This window comes from Marmota marmota, unplaced genomic scaffold (assembly GCF_001458135.2).
Source record: "Marmota marmota marmota unplaced genomic scaffold, marMar, whole genome shotgun sequence".
Lineage (NCBI taxonomy): Eukaryota > Metazoa > Chordata > Mammalia > Rodentia > Sciuridae > Marmota > Marmota marmota.
The window spans coordinates 333,304-353,640 of record NW_025999960.1 but is presented as its reverse complement, the minus strand read 5'-3'; the positions used below and the strand labels follow the sequence as shown (position 1 = coordinate 353,640).

Below are 20,337 nucleotides of genomic sequence, written 5' to 3'. Positions count from 1 at the left end.
GGGGGGGGGGGGGAGGGGCTGGTTACACATTTTTAGTTTAGAAAAACCAAGCTGACACAACAAACTAATTTTTAATAGGAACATAGCCCCTATTAAAATGACTCATTTTTCATCGCTACTCTGGAAAATACAGAGAGAGGAAAATAGAAATAGAAAAAAAATGAAATTTAATCTTCAAAAATATCTTTTTATACCATTTCAAAGAAGAAAGAACAGCCTAGCAGAGAAAAGCAACCACATATTCAGCAAAGCAGTGACTTTATTTCTTCATAGTTATAGAAATAAAAAGGATTAATTGATGAACAACATGGAGCCAGATAGTCATTTTTTTAAAAAGTAGAACTAATGTCTTTAAATGACACTAAATGCTAAATCATATACTTGCTTGAAGATCTTAATCAGATCATAACTTCATAAATTGAAATATTACTAGAATTTTATTCTAATTTTACCAGAACTTGTGTTATTAAAGAGTTGTGTCAAGATTAAATAAATAAATATAAATGCTAGTAAGACATCCCTGTTTATGTAACTCTTTACTGGAACAGGACATTCTCTGTAATGTTTTATGAAAACCTATGCACTGTTAAAACTACCTTTGGGGTTAAAAATTAAAACTACTTAAAACTTAAAGCTTAAAACTACCTTTGGGGCAGGGGATGTAGCTTAGAGGTAGAACACTAGCATATGTAAGGAGTTTGAATGCCAGCATCACAAAAACCTACAAACATAACACTAGCTTATTATGTTTTTTTCTGTTGCTAAGAATTGAACCCAGGGCCTTGTGCAAGTTTAGGAAAATACTGTCACTGAGCTAAATCCCCAATTCCAAAACTACCTTTCTAATCTACATGTTTATGTGCATAAGAAAAAAGTACTAGAAAGAAATATGTGAAAATATCAATAGTGATCATGCTGGTACAAATGTTTAGTGTATTTTCCCCCTTTTCTCTATTTTCTAAATACTTTGGCATACAGACTATTTATGGGAATTAATACTCTTCCTTTTTATTGGTGCGTTATAATTATACATAGTAGTGGGATTCATTATGCTGTATTTGTACATGACAAATCTCATTCCATATCTTTCTTGGGTTTCAAACATAAGAATTGCTGGGTTGAAATTCCATAAAATCCATAATATTTTAAATGTTATGTAGGTGTAAAAATTAATCACTTACAAATATGCAACAATCCTTAAAAGAGATACTTGAAGGCACAGAAAAATGCTGGGTGATGAGAACTGTCATAGACTACATGGATAATTAGAGGGTGATTTGCTTATTTAGATGTTTATAAAATCTTCATATGTTAGTATGAAAAGAAAAAGGTTCTTTTTTCCCTCCAAAATATCCTGGTCCAAAGCATTTATTTTTTTCTTCATGAATTTATCAAAACTAAAATTTCAAAGTCCGAGTGTTTCATGAGTATTTTTCAAAAAGACATGTTCAGTTCCAGTGCTTACTTTCAGAGCAAATAATTACGCATGACTTACTAACAAACAAAACAAGAGCACTTTTAAAGTTCCTCATATTTTTGCTTTGAATGACCCTCAAATTTTCTCCACATTCGAAGATAGCTAATTGTCCCACATGCAGATAAAGCAGTAATAAATAGAACTAATTTTACTTAGATGTCTTATAGATTCTTTGAACACACATGTTCAGAGCTGAACTCATCTCCCTTAATCACCACAATGTTCTTTCTCAAGCCTTCCCCATCTTGGTAAATGGTACCATCACTTGCACAACTGCTATAGTCAAAATCATCTATCTTTCTTAATTGTTTTCCTCTTTACTCTCATCTAATTTATCCCACCACTGTGTTGATTTCAACACCATACCACATTTTCAATCAGACCCGGTCCCACTAGATCTTTTCATTTGGAATACTGCAAGAGTCTTAATTGCTTTCCCCTGCTCCCAATATCGTTCTCCACCTGGTCCAGTTGTTATACAACCATGCTTAAGACTATTAAAAATTCTGCAGTGGATCTCTCCACACTTGAACAAGAGCTGAACCCTTCATCCCCATTATTGAGCTGCTGCTCATCTCATCATATCTCTCTCCCCACTGCTCACTACCTTCTGGTCACATTGGTTTCCTTTTACTCTTAAATATACCAGGATGTAGGCCCTTTGCACATGTTGCTATTCTCCCTTTCTAGAATGCTATCTAATCAACTTCTTATAGATGTTCTTCCTGGCCACCTAATCCACTATTCTTATACTCATTAGCCTGGATACTTTCTGGTAGAAATCAACTGCCTGATAATATTATTCAATAAATAAACGAGCTACTGAATTTAGAATAATGCAAGAAATTAGAGGGGGCACAGTTGGACATCTGCTCCAACCATGCAGTAAGCAGACGTCCAGAGCCCAGCCCAGCCCAGCCGAAGGTGGGAGGGGGCACAGTCGGACATCCGCTCTGCCTGCCCGCCTGGTAGGCAGAAGACCAGAGGCTAGCCGGGGGCCCAGCCAGCCATTGGCTCTGCCCACACGGTAAGCAGACATCCAGAGCCTAGCTGGAGGCAGGAGGGGGCCCAGCCAGCCATCGGCCCAGCCACCCGCCCTGCAGACCTGGAGAAGGGGCTGTCATGGGGCGCTGGGGTCAGACCAAAGGAGGCACAGAACGCAGAAACTTGGCTTGTGGGTCACCAGACCGAGCTCTGGACAAACATAAGGTCTCCCCAACATCCCCCACCTCATCAAACACGTTAGGAGAAAAACAGATGGAACCCATCTTGGAAAATCCCACCAACCCTTTAAACCCATCACCCGGTGGGCGTGGCTACCAGTGCGTTCTGGGACGGATCAGGCACCTGGTTTCCATCTCAGAGACTAAAATTAGAGAGGCTACATGTGGAAGCTCAAGTCCGCTCACACTAGCTATATCCACCACCCCGAACACAGGGACTCAAGCTAGGATTAGACAAAGCCACCTACTGGGAGGGGAAAAAAATAAAATAAAATAAAATTGGGTTCGGAGAGACTTTTTTTCTTTTCTTTCCTCACTTACTTTCTTTTTCCCTCCCTCTTTTTTCTCTTTTTTTTCCTTGTTATTTTTTCTTCTTCTTTCCTTCTTACTCCCTCTATCCCACTTTCAACCCCCTAAATTTTACTATCTATGAGTAGGGTAATCTCATAAATACAGATAGGAGTTTGAATCTATACATTCTTCCATTAATTACCCATCTATTGGTTAGAGCTCTCCAAAGTTGCTAGGTTAGATCAACCCCATACCCTCACTCTTTTCCCCCTAAACATAGCATCCGACACCTGAAATTCAGTTTTCTTCATGCTTCCAGAAATGGTAGGCCTTTTATGAAACTAAGGACTATATTTTTAAATGATAATTGAAGCTAACATCGGTAGACATAGACCTAGCTATAATTGTATTAATAATGAAAACTTGTGCTTAGATGATGTACTATTGATATTGGGAACTGTTAACATTTCTTTCTCCACAAAAGAGGGACTATGGAATTAAAAAAGAGCAATATAAATATATAGGGGGAAAATCAATAACACAACAGTTTCACAAAGGTGGAAAGGAACGTGAGCAGTATGAAAAGACAAGGAAAGAAAGGACCACAAACAATGCAGGTCAATTCAACATTAGAAGAGGTAATATCGGCAGCAGATGGAATGTCAGATAAAGAGTTCAGGATATACATGCTTCAGATGATCTGGAGTTTCAAGGAAGACATTAGACAGCAAATTCAGACAATGAAAGATGACTTCGACAAGGAATTACATAAACAAATCCAAGAAGCAAAAGATCAACTTTACAGGGAGATAGAGGATATTAAAAAAAAACAAACAGAAATGCTGGAATTGAAGGAAACAGTAAACCAAATTAAAAACTCAAATGAGAGTATTACCAGCAGAGTAGAACACTTAAAAGATAGAACATCAGACAATGAAGACAAAGTATTTCAACTTGAAAAGAACATAGACAGCTCAGCAAGACTGTTAAGTAACCATGAGCAGAACATCCAAGAAATATGGGATAACATTAAGAGACCAAACTTAAGAGTCATTGGGATACAGGAAGGTATAGAGGTCCAAACCAAAGGAATGAGCAATCTGTTCAATGAAATAATACTAGAAAACTTCCCAGACTTGAAGAATGAAACAGAATGCCAAATCCTAGAAGCCTTCAGGACGCCGAATGTGCAAAATCACAAGAGATCCAAGACACATTATAATGAAGACGCCCAACATAGAGAATAAGGAGAGAATTTTAAAAGCTACAAGAGAAAGGAAGCAGATTACATTTAGGGGTAAACCAATCAGGATAACAGCTGATCTCTCAACACAGACTCTGAAAGCCAGAAGATCCTGGAACAACATATTTCAAACACTGAAAGAAAATGGGTTCCAACCAAGAATTGTATATCCAGCGAAATTAAGCTTCAGGATTGAAGATGAAATTAAAACATTCCACCATAAACAAAAGTTAAAGAATTTGCAGCTAGAAAACCAGCGCTACAAAAAATCCTTGGCAAAACATTACAGGAAGAGGAAATGGAAAATAACAATGAAAACCAACAGTGGGAGGTAAAGGAAAAACTAATCAAAGAGGAAAAATAAATCATGGTAAGTAATAAAAATAAACAAATATGGCTGGAAGTACAAACCATATCTCAATAGTAACCCTAAATGTTAATGGCTTAAACTCACCAATCAAGAGACATAGGCTAGTAGACTGGATCAAAAAAAAAAAAAAATGATCCAACAATATGCTCCCTACAGGAGACTCATTTGATAGGAAAAGACATACATAGACTGAAGGTGAAGGTTTGGGAAAAATCATACCACCTCGGAAGCAAGCAGGAGTGTCCATCCTCATATCAAATAAAAGAGACTTTAAGCCAAAGTTAATCAAAAGGGATAAAGAAGGACACTACATACTGCTCAAGGGAACCATACACCAACAAGACATAACAATCATTAATATGTATGCCCCAAACAATGGTGCATCTATGTTCATCAAACAAACTCTTCTTAAGTTCAAGAGTCAAATAGACCACAACACAATTATTATGGGTGACTTCAATACACCTCTCTCACCACTGGACAGATCTTCCAAACAAAAGTTGAATAAATAAACTATAGAACTCAATAATATAATTGATAACTGAGACTTAATTGACATATATAGAATATACCACCCAACATAAAGCGGTTACGCTTTTTTCTCAGCATCACATGGATCCTTCTCAAAAACTGATCATATATTATGTCACAGGGCAACTCTTAGACAATATAAAGGAGTAGAGATAATACAATGCATCTTATCTGATCATAATGGAATGAAACTGGAAGTCAACGATAAAAGAAGGAAGGGAAAATCCTATATCACTTGGAGAATGAACAATATGTTACTGAATGATCAACGGGTTACAGAAGACATCAAGGAGGAAATTTAAAAAATTTTAGAGATAAATGAAAACAAAGACACAATATATCGGAATCTATGGGACACATTGAAAGCAGTTCTAAGAGGAAAATTCATTGCTTGGAGTTCATTCCTCAAAAACAGAAAAAGCCAACAAATAAATGATCTCACACTTCATCTCAAACCCTAGAAAAAGAAGAGCAAAACAACAGTAAAAGTAGTAGAAGGCAATAAATAAATAAAATCAGAGCTGAAATCAATGAAATTGAAACAAAAGAAACAATTGAAAAAATTGACAAAACTAAAAGTTGGTTCCTTGAAAAAATAAATAAGATCGACAGACTCTTAGCCATGCTAACAAAGCGAAGAAGAGAGAGAACTCAAATTACTAGCATACGGGATGAAAAAGGTAATATCACAACAAACACTACAGAAATAGAGAAGATAATTAGAAATTATTTTGAAAACCTACGCTCCAATAAAATAGAAGATAGTGAAGGCATCGATAAATTTCTTCAGTCATATGATCTGCCCAGATTGAGTCAAGAGGATACACACAACTTAAACAGACCAATATCAATTGAGGAAATAGAAGAAGCCATCAAAAGACTACCAACCAAGAAAAGCCAGGACCGGATGAGTATACAGCAGAGTTTTACAAAACCTTTAAAGAAGAACTAATACCAATACTTTTCAAGCTATTTCAGGAAATTGAAAAAGAAGGAGCACTTCCAAATTCACTCTATGAGGCCAACATCACCCTGATTCCTAAACCAGACAAAGACACTTCAAAGAAAGAAAACTACAGACCAATATCTCTAATGAACATAGATGCAAAAATCCTCAATAAAATTCTGGCAAATTGGATACAAAAACATATCAAAAAGATTGTGCACCAGGATCAAGTAGGATTCATCCCTGAGACGCAAGGTTGGTTCAATATATGCAAATCAATAAACGTTATTCACCACATCAACAGACTTAAAGATAAGAACCATATGATCATCTCAATAGATGCAGAAAAAGCATTCGACAAAGTACAGCATCACTTCATGTTTAAAAAACTAGAAAAACTAGGGATAACAGGAACATACCTCAACATTGCAAAAGCTATTTATGAAAAGCCTCAGGCTAGCAACATTCTAAACGGAGAAAAATTGAAGGCATTCCCTCTAAAATCTGGAACAAGTCAGGGATGCCCTCTCTCACCACTTCTATTCAACATAGTTCTTGAAACACTGGCCAGAGCAATTAGACAGATGAAAGAAATTAAAGGCATAAGATAGGAAAAGAAAAACTTAAATTAGCACTATTTGCATATGACATGATCCTATACCTAGAAGATCCAAAAGGTTCTACCAAGAAACTTCTAGAGCTAGTAAATGAATTTAGCAAAGTGGCAGGATATAAAATCAACACGCAAAAATCAAAGGCGTTCCTATATATCAGTGACAAATCCTCCGAAATGAAAATGAGAACAACTACCTCATTCACAGTATCCTCAAAAAAAAAATAAAATACTTGGGAATTAACCTAACAAAAGAGGTGAAAGAACTATACAAAGAAAACTACAATACACTAAAGAGAGAAATAGAAGAAGACCTTAGAAGATGAAAAGATATACCTTGTTCATGGATAGGCAGAACTAACATCATTAAAATGGCCATATTACCAAAAGTACTTTATAGGTTTAATGCAATCCCACTCAAAATCACAATGGCATTCCTCACAGAAATATAAAAAAGCTGGGCTGGGGATGTGGCTCAAGTGGTAGCGCGCTCGCCTGGCATGCGTGCGGCCCGGGTTCGATCCTCAGCACCACATACAAAAAAGATGTTGTGTCTGCCGAGAACTAAAAAATAAATATTAAAAAAATTCTCTCTCTCTCTCCCTCCCCCCCTCCCTCCCACTCTCTCCTTAAAAAAATATATATAATAGAAAAATCAACCATGAAATTCATCTGGAAAACTAAAAGACCTAGAATAGAAAAAGCAATTCTAAGCAGGAAGAGTGAAACTGGCGGTATAGCGATACCAGATTTTAAACTATACTACAGAGCAATAGTAACAAAAACAGCATGGTAATGGTACCAAAACAGGCGGGTTGACCAATGGTACAGAATTGAGGGCACAGAGTCCAATCCACAAAATTACAACTATCTTATATTAGACAAAGATGCTAAAGGCATGCAATGGAGAAAGGATAGCATCTTCAACAAATGGTGCTAGGAAAACTGGAAATCTATATGCAACAACATGAAACTGAATCCCTTTCTCTTGCCATGCACAAAAGTTAACTCAAAATGATCCAGGAGCTAGGAATCAAACCAGAAACTCTGCGTCTGATAGAAGAAAAAGTTGGCTCTAATCTCCATCTCATGGGGTCGGGCTCCAAATTCCTTAATAGGACACCTATTGCACAAGAATCAACAAATGGGACATACTCAAACTAAAAAGTTTTTTCTCAGCAAAAGAAACAATAAGAGAGGTAAATAGGGAGCCTACATCCTGGGAACAAATATTTAGCCCTCTCACTTCAGATAGAGCTCTAATCTCCAGAGTATACAAAGAACTCAAAAAATTAAACAACAAGAAAACAAATAACCCAATCAATAAATGGGCCAAGGATCTGAACAGACACTTCTCAGAGGAGGATATACAATCAATCAACAAATACACGAAAAAATGCTCACCATCTCTAGCAATCAGAGAAATGCAAATTAAAACAACTCTAAGATACCATCTCACTCCAGTAAGAATGGCAGCCATTATGAAGTCAAGCAATAAGTGCTGGCGAGGATGTGGGGAAAAGGGTACACTTGTACATTGCTGGTGGGACTGCAAATTGGTGCAGCCAATTTGGAAAGCAGTATGGAGATTTCTTGGAAAGCTGGGAATGGAACCACCATTTGACCCAGCTATTTTCCTTCTCGGACTATTCCCAAAAGACCTTAAAAGAGCATGTTACAGGGACACAGCTACATCAATGTTAATAGCAGCACAATTCACAATAGCTAGACTGTGGAACCAACCCAGATGCCCTTCAATAGATGAATGGATAAAAAAAAAAATGTGTAATTTATACACAATGGAATATTACTCAGCACTAAAAAATAACAAAAGCTGCCCTTCCTATCCTCTACTATCCCCCCTCCCCTCCCCTCTCCTCCCCTCCCATCTTCTCTCTCTATGTGAAACCGATGTGAATCTGCAATACATATACGGGGTAACAATGGGAGTTCATAATCTCCTTGAATCAAATGTATGAAATATGATATGTCAAGAGCTTTGTAATGTTTTGAACAACTAATAATAAAAAAAGAAATAAACTATTAATAAATTAAAAAAAATAACAAAAGCATGGCATTTGCAGGGAAATGGATGGCATTAGAGCAGATTATGCTGAGTGAAGCTAGCCAATACCTAAGGAGCAAGTGCTGAATGTCTCCTTTGATATAAGGGGGGAGACTCAAAACAGAGCGGGGAGGAAGAGCATGAGAAGAAGATTACCATTAAATAGGAATGAGAGATGCATGAAAATGGGAGAGAGAAGGGGAATTGCACATAAGATGGAAGGAAACCCCCATTGTTATGCAAGATTACATATAAGATGGTGTGAGGAAGAAAAAAAGAGAGAGAGAGAGAAAAGTGTCATAGAGTGGGTAGAGAGAGGTGATGGGAGGGGAAGGGAGGGGAGGGGGAAATAGGAAGGGTAGCAGAATACAATAGACACTAATATGGCTGTATGTATAAACGTGGTTGTAAAACCAATGTGATACTGCAATCTGTACACGTAAAAAAAAAAGAATTCACACCCCACTTGAATCAAATGTATGATATGTCAAGATCTTTGTAATGATTTGAGCAACTAAAAAAAATATTAATTAAAAAATATGTACAGTTGTTATGTGTCAATTAAAAATTCAACAAAATAAATATACTACTTTAGCAAAAAAAAAAAAGAAAAAAGAAAAGAAAGAAATTAGGACCAAATGTATAAGTTCATAGCCACTCGGAATCAAGTAAAGTAGTCTTTAGAAAAGTCTCTACCTTTTTTACCTTGGGCCAGTACCACTGTGTCTTGCATTTTCTTATACCTGTTTAGGCACTGTCGGAGATCTTCTATTTTTCGATCCTATAAATAAAATAAATTATCATCTTTAACACTATGGTTTTAAAACAGTAGTGGTAAGTCTGACAGAAAGAATAAGCAGACATAAATTACATACATTATTCAAAGAATACTTCTAAACTTTAGTAAAACTGGTAATATCTAGAATATTTTTCCTACATATATCAGAGATATGGAAAAAGTACCTCTGAATTTAGAGATCCTATCCTTCAGCTGCCATCTTTAAAAAACAAAAACAAAACATGGTAATAAGATACAATTAAAAAAAACATGAAAAAAATCAGCTTTAATTACTCTTCTAACTTAGAAGTTCCGTCTTGAAAGAAAAACCTAAAACCTGTGTTAGCTATCTTTATTATCCACTATTAATAGGTATCAACTCACCAAAGCAGATTTGATTCATCATCATTGACCTTCAATCTATTAAACAATACATTACTAATTAATATTTTTCATCCCTTTTCTAATTTAATCTGTCTGGAACTTTATTGACCCCACTCTTAACTCCTTTCACTTCTCTGTCCACTCTTTCTTTTGATATCTTAATCCTTTAACTAGATATTTGTCATTGTCTTCTTCTCTTCTATCTATCTATCTATCTATCTATCTATCTATCTATCTATCTATCTGCCTATGTATGTATCTACCTATCTATCTATTTTCTGGTGGTGCCAGGGCCTTATATATGCCAGGTAAGAGCTACTACCACTGAGCTACATTCCCAGCTTTAGATAGTCTACTTCTATAACCCCCATTATTTCTCAACCTGAGCTATAAAATGCTGGAGCTCCAAAGTTCTGTCCTTGACCTTCTTGACTCTTTTCCTATGCCCTCAATTATGGCAATTAAAATGGCCTCCCCTAGTCCCGATTCTGGGACTGGACATGTGACTTAATTTGGCCAATAAGATAGCAACTAAGCATTTACACGTTGAGGCTGCCCTCTGGTGCTGCTCTAGGGAACTCTGAGGAACTATGTGAAAAAGCCTAGGCTAGTCTGTTGGAGGAAGAGAGATTATTTGGAGAAGAGACAAGTCATTCAAGATAGGGTGAACCCAGACCAATGCCTCAGTTACCAGACGTGTTAAGTCAAATTATTCTAGACCATGTAATGCCTCTGAGCTGCCAGCTTAGAGATCAGCTAAGCCAGCCTAGACCAGAAGAACCTTCTTGTCAAACCACAGAAGCATGAGAAATGATAAACGTGGTTTCTCATGAAGCAAAAGCTAACTGACACATCAACTGTACGTTAGCTTCTACCAATTTACAATTCTGGATTTCTTCAGAAATGGAGGGGTTCAATCCCCACTAATTTATAATTCCACAAATCTTAAAATTTAAATTTGTATGCCAATTTTCTACGAAAAATCTCCTTTAAAATGTCCCATGGGCATATAAAATTGAATACATGTAAAACTAAGCTCATTATTTCCCCCTAGGACTTACTTAAGCCTCTGCTTGGATTTCCTTAATCATCATCCACCCAGTTGCTCAAACCAAAAATTTATTCTCATTTCTCAAATCCAGAGATCTGAGAAGCTTGTCAATCTGTAACTTTCTCTAAGATTTTGTCCTTCTTTACCAATTTGCTGCCATTGCCTGATTGTAAGCCCTCATCATTTCTCATGACTATATCAACATCCTCTTAATTGTGCTGTGTTCATTCTCCCTCTTATTCTTGCCTCCATTCTGCCACCAAAGTTAGCTTTCTAAAAATAGCAATTTAATTTCATCATTTCTCAAGGTCTACAAGCTCAGTCCCCAAATCATGAGATTAGCAAAGTTGCTTTGGTCAGCCACACACCTAGCCGCAACCCCTGGATATCACGCTCAACACCTCCCCACTATATCCTAGGATATTTCAAGCCTGGGTTTCCACGTGTGTTTTGGCTCATGGGCCCTTTGGCTAGAAGCCTTCATTTTCCTGATGAACTACTGTTTCTCCTTGGAATTTTCCTCTTTGAACTCTGGAACCCTCAAAAAAGTTGTTACTCTTGGTGTTCTTGGCAGCTTGGGCATCTAATAGGAGTTCATTAAACATCAGGAGTTTTGCTTATTGTTGCTTTTTTAGGAAGAAAAACTAAAACAAAATGAACGTTAGTCATTTTTGTTGTTGTTGTTTAAATAAAAGGTATGGTGGGCAGCTTGCTAATTATTTTTGTTTTTATTCAATATTGGGAAAGACTAGAAAAAGAAACCTGCAGATGGGCAGGTGAGTATGACAATGAGTTTATTTCCACAGAAAAAAAAAGAGAAAATAAAGAAAATGGTAGACAAAATAATTAACATTTTTTATAAATAAGGAGGTAAGAAAAACAGAACAGGCAAGAATTAGAGAAAGTTATGATGACAGAAAATGATCAAGCCAAAGTTCTTGACATTTTGTTGCTTTTTTACTTCCCTAAAACTACTCTTGTTGGGGGAACATGTCCCCTTGTTTTGTTCATTCAGGGATACAAAGGGGAGAGTAGTTCTAACAACATGAACTGGACCTAACAGTTGTGGTCTGCTGGATATATGAATGATCATGTAGGCCACAAAGAAACACATCACCTTAGTGGGTAACTGCATCCCTGCTCATGTCAAGATGAAACATCAGATGTTGGGGGGGTAAACCAGCCAGGAAAAAGACCTCTGGAGGCATTGGTTTCAGTGACATTGGTTTCAGAATGTACTTTCTTTTATTTGTCACCTGACTATGCAGAACTCCTCTGATGGCCTGAACATTTTCTATATTCACAGGAATAGGAGAGGGTAGGAATCTCAGTGGAGCTAGTGCCGCTGCTCCCTATTCCTGTGTGTAAAGCCATGATTACAACTGCCATTGCTGAGAATGTGCACACACAGGCAGGGAGGGAGAAGGCTGTCCCTTAATGTGGGCAGAGTTCAGGGTATGTTCTTTCAAACTGAGAAAGCTCAAGAAATTGTGTGGAATGGTCAAAATGGTGTCACATAACATTAATGTACATATTTAAATTTCATCCAATACCTTTTCATCATTTGCTGCCATTAAAGATTCCACAGCCTTTTTCATCTTTTGTACTTCAATATCTGAAAATAATACAATATTGAATCATAAATCAGTTTAATTATCCTGAGAAGCTACTTACTCTTCAGATGAAATGTTTTAAGGTAAAGATGTTATTGATTTGTTTTATTTGTTTTTAAAAAGGAACACATTTAACACCTATATTCTCTTTTAAGGAAAACCTAAAAGGTGAACACTTCTTATCTTAAAAGCTGTGATTCCAGAAAAACGATATGGGTACAGGAGAACTAAGTTCTCCCTCAAGCAACAATGAAATTCTCCCTAGTACACTAAAGATGGAACTTGGTTGTGTAACAATAAAAACACAGTTTTCAAAAATGGAAGCTATAAAGCAGTGATTGAAAGCAATGAATGGTATACATAATGACTAAAGCAGAGAAAATGATGCTCATTTATAACTAAGATGGAGGCATGGATGGTAAGAGCCTGATGGATTGTGATATTTACATGAATAGTCATGCTTAGAAGTTGGCTGTAGGTTCCATACAAAAGAATAATACTTTGCTTCATCTATAAACTTCATTTCCAACACTATTTTAAAGCAAACTTCAAGACATAAGGACCAAAGTAAGCTGAATGTAATTTTCCTTAAAATTTGATATTCAGGGGCTGGGGTTATAGCTCAGTGGTAGAGCGCTTACCTCGCACACGTGAGACACTGGGTTCAATCCTCAGAACCATATAAAAATAAATAAAGTAAAGATAATTGTGTCCATCTTTTAAAAATTTGATATTCAAATGCAAAAGCAGATTACTTGAATAACAAAATATTTTAAAAATGAAAAATTCATCCAAAAGTGAAAGTACAAATTAAATAACTGAAACACCAAGAAAATATATGCAAAAAAGCTTCTAATGTAGATCTCATGAAATAGTGGATTTCCAAACATGGAAAAGCTAAAGCAAAGTTCAAAATGATCTTTCAACTGTGGTAAATCTTAAAAACAATGCATTTTCATAGAAAATTTTCCCTCTTTACCTGGATGACAGAGAAAATGTTCTCTGATCTCCACCCTACTGGATGCCTTGCTGTATCCTGCGCAGCTAAAGGGTTGAATCGGGCAAAATCTGCAAAGTGATCTTTTCTTCCATATTTTCATTTTCACTGTCTGTTTGTCTAGCCTCTATTTTGTACACTCGGAAGAAATGGAGGGCTTATTGATGAAGCAACATTACATCTTTGGTGAGAAATGTTTTAAAACACATGCAAAGAACAAAGTAGTACTTCTGGTGATGCAAAGGCTGATGGAAATACACCAAAACCTTACTTTTTTCTTTGAGCTTCTTTTTAAAAGTTTCATCTGTGCGGGAAAACCCATTGAATTGAAAGTTAGCAAACATTACAGCAATAAAAAATATTTTAAACATACTATTAGTCTCCTTTTACCTAAAATGAAGGGATTTTAACCTTATAAAAACATTATAAGAAGCATTATTTTGTGACTGTAGGACTGATGGGAGGAGACTGATCAGAAAAATCTAACTTCATATTACTACATCTGAGTCTTCATATTTCTGAACCTTGATTTTTTTGTGGGAAAATCAGACATAACAAAATCCAAGTGTTTCCTAAACACCATATGAAGTGAAAAATGAGTTAATGTTGCTTTGGTAGTTTTTTCATTTCTATAACAGAAATGTTACATGTTCAAAACATGGTCCTCTGGAAAGTGGCCAGTACAATGCTATGCCACACTGAATTCAACACTCAAGTTCTGCAACACTGAAATGGTCTATCAGCCATTCAATGAGATGAGTCATGGTTGAGCCAGTTATATATGCCAGTAGCAGACTGCCACGAAATTTCCAAGACTTTTCTCTGTATCTGCCGTTATCTGTTTGTACACTGGTAACAAGAAGTTCATACACTGGGTCCAGTCCTCAGTTCAGACTGTGGGCAACACTACTCTAATACATCCTCAAGTCCTGTGATTCCATTTTCTTTTCAAAGCACTAAAGTGGGGCTGAGGCTGTAGCTCAGTAGTAGGCCTTGTGCCTAGATTAATCCTCAGCGTGTGTGTGTGGGGAAGCAAGCCTATTCCTGAATGCTCTTTGACAATATCTTACATATTCCAAAATATGGGAGATGAGAGGAGGGGATTCCATTCCCTTCAGGTTTGAGGAACTGATGAACAGGGAATTATGATACCTACAGGTATATAAAACCACAGTATTCTAGAGCCAAGAAGGACTTTAGAGGCAATCTAATTCGAGTCAGAAAATAATGTTATTCATTTTCACATAACAGATAAAAATATGCCAATGCTATACTAACTGAAATCTGTTCTGTTGCAAATGACTCAGAAGTTGCTTTGGTATTTTAGTGTTGCAGTCTTCCTTCCTTTATAATCACAAAGAAAGGCTAAATTTGACCTAGTATTGTCAGATGTTATACATTATATTTACAAATTATCATTAAAACAAAAACATGTTTCATCAAGTTATTTTTTATCATGTATAACCTATATTATCAGGATTACAAACAATACAGTATTCAAAAAAATCCTCCTTAGTTATGAAAAAAAAAAATCTTTGGATAAATTCATACATTTTTCCAAAACAGAATAAGACTATCTTTGCTCTCTAAAAGATTGAGAGCTTGGCCCACAGTAGGAAATTTTCACCAATATTCCAAAGATAGAGAGCTATTCCTTTTTTTCTCTTAAAAGAGTAGGGGAGGTTTCTAGATCCCTTATTTCATCTTTTCTCAAGTTCAGTTCAGAGGAAAACAATCTTGGGACACAGTAATTGTTCCTTTTGCTTCTTCCAACATTCCCTTGTATTGCAATTTGAAAAAGTATGCTCTTGTGATGAAAATGTACAATTTAGTCAATTAAAGTGAACACCCAATGAAGTACAAAACTGCCCTACCCCTGCTGCTTCAGAGAAAGGTCAGGACTTCTCTTGCCACAGTAGAGTCCCAGAGAACTCCCTGTGGCTGTTGGCATACTTGGTCTATTACTTTCCCCATTTCTTTCATACTGAAATTATATGTTGACTAACTTTAGATTCTTTCCTAGATTTTTGAGGATTTTAACAAAGTAAGATAACAATAGTTAAACAAATATTCCTACCTCTATCAAGAATCTCAACCCCTTCTCCTTTCATCTTGCAAACCAACTTTTCTTGCAGCCTTTTTACTTCAGATTCCTTCTCTTCCAGTTGTTCTTTTAAAGATGCCAGTTCATCCTACAAATTGTAAATTTATTTTAAAATTGTATATTATGACTGAAAGGGAATATTTAAAGAGCACATTAACTCTTTAGATCAGTAATCTGATTGGACAAATGAAACAAAAATCTACAAGAATTTAGACACAAACATCAGAAATTACACAGTAGCGATGAAAAGCAGGAGGCAAGACTATTAAAAAAAGTATAATTTATAATAATCATGACAGGTTTCTTTGTGAGTAAATTAAAAAGAAATCTTTTAAAGTATAATTAAGGCTGGCTAGTATATTATATTAAATTACAAAACATGATTAAGATAATCAAAATTACATTCTTAATGTCATAAAAGGCAAAATAAAAGGCAAATGGAAAAGACTTCCTGACATTCACTCAGCATTTCAACATGGCACATTAATGCTTCCTAGACAAGCACTGAGCTTTAACCAGTGGGCAAGGTAGAAGTCATGAACCACCTTAGCTAAATTATAGGACATAATTATTCATTCTTATAATTAAGCAAAAGAACAGAACCTTTTATGGCAATGGGAAAAGAAAAATTTCAAAAAAGGACTTAAATATCAAACTAGTCAACTATAAAGGCTTCAATGTCATTTGTTTATTTACTTATTCAATTTGCAATTCTGGGGATGAAACCCAGAGTCTTGTGCATACTAGACAATGCTCTATCACTGACTGAGCTATATCCCCATCCCTTTTGCTAATATTTTAGATTTCTGTTTCATTTTAGTAAAGAACTAGTTTTAGCAAATCTAAGTTCTACTGTCTATTTTTAATGCAAAAAATTAGAGCTGTGCAATGCTAATATGCATAACTTTATATTCAATATCACATTTCATTTTCAGAGTCTACAGATATTTATTACACTTAGTATTATGAGAAGATGTAGTACACCAATGAAGGTAGAAGGTTTGCCCGACAGTTCTGACTTATGGTAAGAATGAAAACCAAGTCCAAGACATTTTCAGTAGCACTATTAAGATTTGCTGTGCTTTTCTCATTGTGCTGCTTTTTAGCAGTAATTTCTGTTCAAGGCCATGATAACATAACATTATATATCTTTAAGAAAGCCCTGAAGGAGAAAAGCAGTATCTACTACTGATATGAAATAAAAATTCTTTCACAGATGAACTTTTACAATTATTTTATGATGTTCGGGGGATCAAAGAACCTGAGGGTTAGATTTAATTTATAAGGTTGCTTGTTTATTTATTTATTTATTTAGGGGCTTGAACTCAAGAGTGCTTTACCACTGAGTTACATCCCCAGTCCTTTTAAAGTTTTTGTTTTGAGACAGGGTCTTGCTAAGTTGCTTGGGGAATCTCGTTAAGATGCTAAGGCTGGTCTCAAACTTGTGTCTTTCTGTTTCAACCTCCCGAATCACTGGGATTACAGGTACATGCCACCACACCTAGCTAATACTTTTATTTTATTTGTTTATTATTTTTCATTTATTATGTTGGATATTTCTGAAAATAGCATTAGGGATCTCATTGTCTCTTTCATCAGTGTTGTATGTATTTTTAATAAACAGCTGACATACACACATATACAAAATAAATGCACATGCCACTAAAAACACTATCACAGCAAAACAACACAAGCCAGAAAATGACAGGCCATGGAGCCCATCACCCAAAGTCTACTACACCTTCAGTGACTCCCATTTTTGTTCCATCCGCTGCTTTTCATACTGCATCTGACCCACCTTGATTTTCATGCTAGAAAGTTTGGCCATTAAAGACTGGTAGAGAGACAGAGGAGTGAAAGAAAACTAGAGAGAAACAGACATACTAAATAACCAAGAAAACAGTATCAGTTTATAAAGGAGGTTAGATAACTCAGAGAAATGGCAGGTTACATTCTGGGAGATTAGTTAAGCCTTGTTTATTATTCAGAACAGTAGTGTTTATTTTCAAAGTTTCCAGCTTGTAGAAAAATATCATTTACTTATAAAATACCTTATTATCATATACTAAGTAGAAAACATTTTCATTTATATTACTGGTGACAGATGAGTAGTGGAGCTATTCAAATTTGTTTTTATAGGTAAGAAACTTACTTTGGTTGACTTAAGCTTTTTTTCATATTGAAGTCTTTCACTATCCATTTCACTGACTTTTAACCTTAAATCATTGATCTCCTGAATTAGTCCCTGTCCAAAAAGAAAAAACAAGAAACACATTAGGAAAGTGGTAGCAGTTACCTCAGTTACCTGCTGTACCAAAGTAGCAGCTTAGTTTTTCTTTTTTTAAGTACTGGGGAAGTGCTCTACCACTGAGCACTGAGCCACATCTCCAAGTTCTTCTAATTTTTTATTTTGAGACAGGTCTTGCTACATTTCCCAGGCTGACCTTGAGCTTGCAATTTTCCTGTGTCAGACTCCAGAGTCACTGGAATTATGGGTATGCACTACCTGTGCCACCGAATATCTGATCTTAAGAAGGTAGAAATCTTAAGAGGTAAACAGCTCCTAGGGTTTAAGTTGTGTGAATCAGGTCTGACAAATGGAAAACCAGTAAATGTATTTCCTTAAGACCAAACTGTTTAGAAAAAAAATTTTTGTAGTTGTTGATGGACAGCGTATTTATTTTCTTTCTTTCTTTCTTTTTTTTTAAATGTGGTGCTAAAGATCAAACCTAGTGCCCCACACATGCTAGGCAAATGCTGTGCCACTGAGCTATAGCTACAGCCCCAAATCAAACCATTTTCTTATTTAAACACTGCTTTAAATTCCCAATGCTTCTGCCCTAAAGTGGTGGGCTTACAAAAATAAAAGATTAACAAAGTTCTACTGTTTATATCTTGAGTGTCCCCAAGGGCACAAGCTGTGATCCCCAGTATGGAGCTGCTGGGAAGTGGTAGAACCTTTAAGGGGTGGGATCTACTGGGAGGTTCTGAGGTCTTTGTCCTTTAAAGGGCCTGTAAGACCCTAACCCCTTTCTCTATTTTTTGTTTCCTGGCCATGGAGTGAGCAATTCTGTTCTTCAACATGTTCTCCTGATGCTCTCCTACTTGCAAAAGGAACAAGGACAATTGATCATGAACTGGAACCTCCAAGACTGGGCCAAAATAAACATTTTTCTCTTTATACATTATCTAAGGTATTTGACATAGTGATGGAAAGCTAAGTAATACAGAAAAGTAGTTTCATATCTGACTCACAACCATTTCTTGGATGTTTCTAGACTAAAACTATGAACTCTGTCTTTAAAAATAAACCAAAGAAATTTTCTTGTAAAGCCATTTACCTTGAAGGCCTTCTCATTGATACATAAGTATTTATAAAAAAATTTTTTTTAAATAATTTCTTCCTTAGTCTACAAAAATACAGATTACCTTTAAATACTTTAAACAAAAAGATTCTCAATTTGAAGATGAAGGTACTGTAGTTTACACATATATTTTACATAATACAATTTTATATTGGGAAAATGAGAAAGAAAACAATCTTAATGTTTTCATAATAGAATATAAAAAAACTTGGCACCTTTCTACTGCCACTTTAAAAAAAAAAAACTAATTTGCCTGTAAATTTTGCCTAAATATTGAGTATATTTATTGTCTAGAGCCCAGAGAGGAAGAAAAGGAATTTAGAATGTTAAACAATAATAACTCCTCCAAATAAGAAGCTCAGATACATTGCAAAGGAGACTTTTTGTTTCCCCCTTTTCTTTTCAGCTATACATCACAAAGATTCCTCCATGGTTAATATCTTAATATCTCTTTCATCTTATATGACATTTATTTCTGGACAACGAGTTCATTGATTGTAGAGCAGAAGTATACAAACATGTCAAAAAAGTAGAATAATGCTTTAACAACTTTATTAACAGATTATTCTAAAATTATAAGTGTAATGATTCCAAGTCATAAACGCTGGGGAAAGGGATGCTACATAGGAATATACTTCCCAGTAAAACTATAAAAAGGGTTCTTGTAAAAAGGGTAAAACTATTCCCTACCTTTATAAAATTGCTTAATGATAATTATATAATGTGTTCAGTAAGAGAAAATAGACTTTTTTCCTTTTATGAGGTCAAGAATATGTGACTACTAAAAAAAAAAAAGTTTAGTTATGATCCCTTATTTTAAGTTCAGAACTGAAGTTCAAAGAAAGTCAGTTTCTCCCACTTAGTAATCATCCTTGCATAATACAAGTCATTAGTGATCTTCCTTCATCCAGTCTTTAAAATATATGTTATGGTTTAGATAAGAGATATTCCCCCAAAAGCTCATATGTGAGACTACAAGAAAGTTTAGAGGTGAAAAGATTGGGTTATGAGAGCCCTACTCTAGTCAGTGCACCAATCCACTGATAAGGATTAACAGGGTGCTGACTACATGTGGCTGGAAGAGGTGGGTCACTGGGGGCGTGCCTTAGGGTTTGTATTTTGTCTGTGATGAACAGTGCTCTCTTTGCTTCCTGATTGTCATGCCCTTCTTCCTTGATGTTATGCTTCACTTCAGGCCCAGAGCAATGGAGCCAGCCATCTATGGACTGAGACCTCTGAAACGGTGAACAAACTGTAAATAAACTCTTCCTTCTCTAAAATTGTTC

General features: G+C 35.8%; 1 protein-coding gene across 17 annotated transcripts in view; it reads right to left on the bottom strand.

The window, feature by feature from the left end:
• Ppfibp1 (PPFIA binding protein 1) overlaps positions 1-20,337 on the bottom strand; it is a 199,756-nt gene that overhangs the window by 32,684 nt on the left and 146,735 nt on the right. For 8 of the 17 annotated variants that reach the window (XM_048802467.1, XM_048802468.1, XM_048802466.1 and 5 more), the window contains 6 exons: positions 17,839-17,931; positions 17,428-17,520; positions 15,660-15,774; positions 13,854-13,886; positions 12,526-12,587; positions 9,456-9,540 (listed from right to left, as the gene is read on the bottom strand). In XM_048802467.1, the coding sequence (XP_048658424.1) occupies positions 9,456-9,540; positions 12,526-12,587; positions 13,854-13,886; positions 15,660-15,774; positions 17,428-17,520; positions 17,839-17,931 (481 nt within the window). The remainder of the gene's footprint in view (positions 1-9,455; positions 9,541-12,525; positions 12,588-13,853; positions 13,887-15,659; positions 15,775-17,427; positions 17,521-17,838; positions 17,932-20,337) is intronic. The other 9 variants (XM_015493189.2, XM_015493192.2, XM_048802476.1 and 6 more) reach the window with 7 other exon arrangements.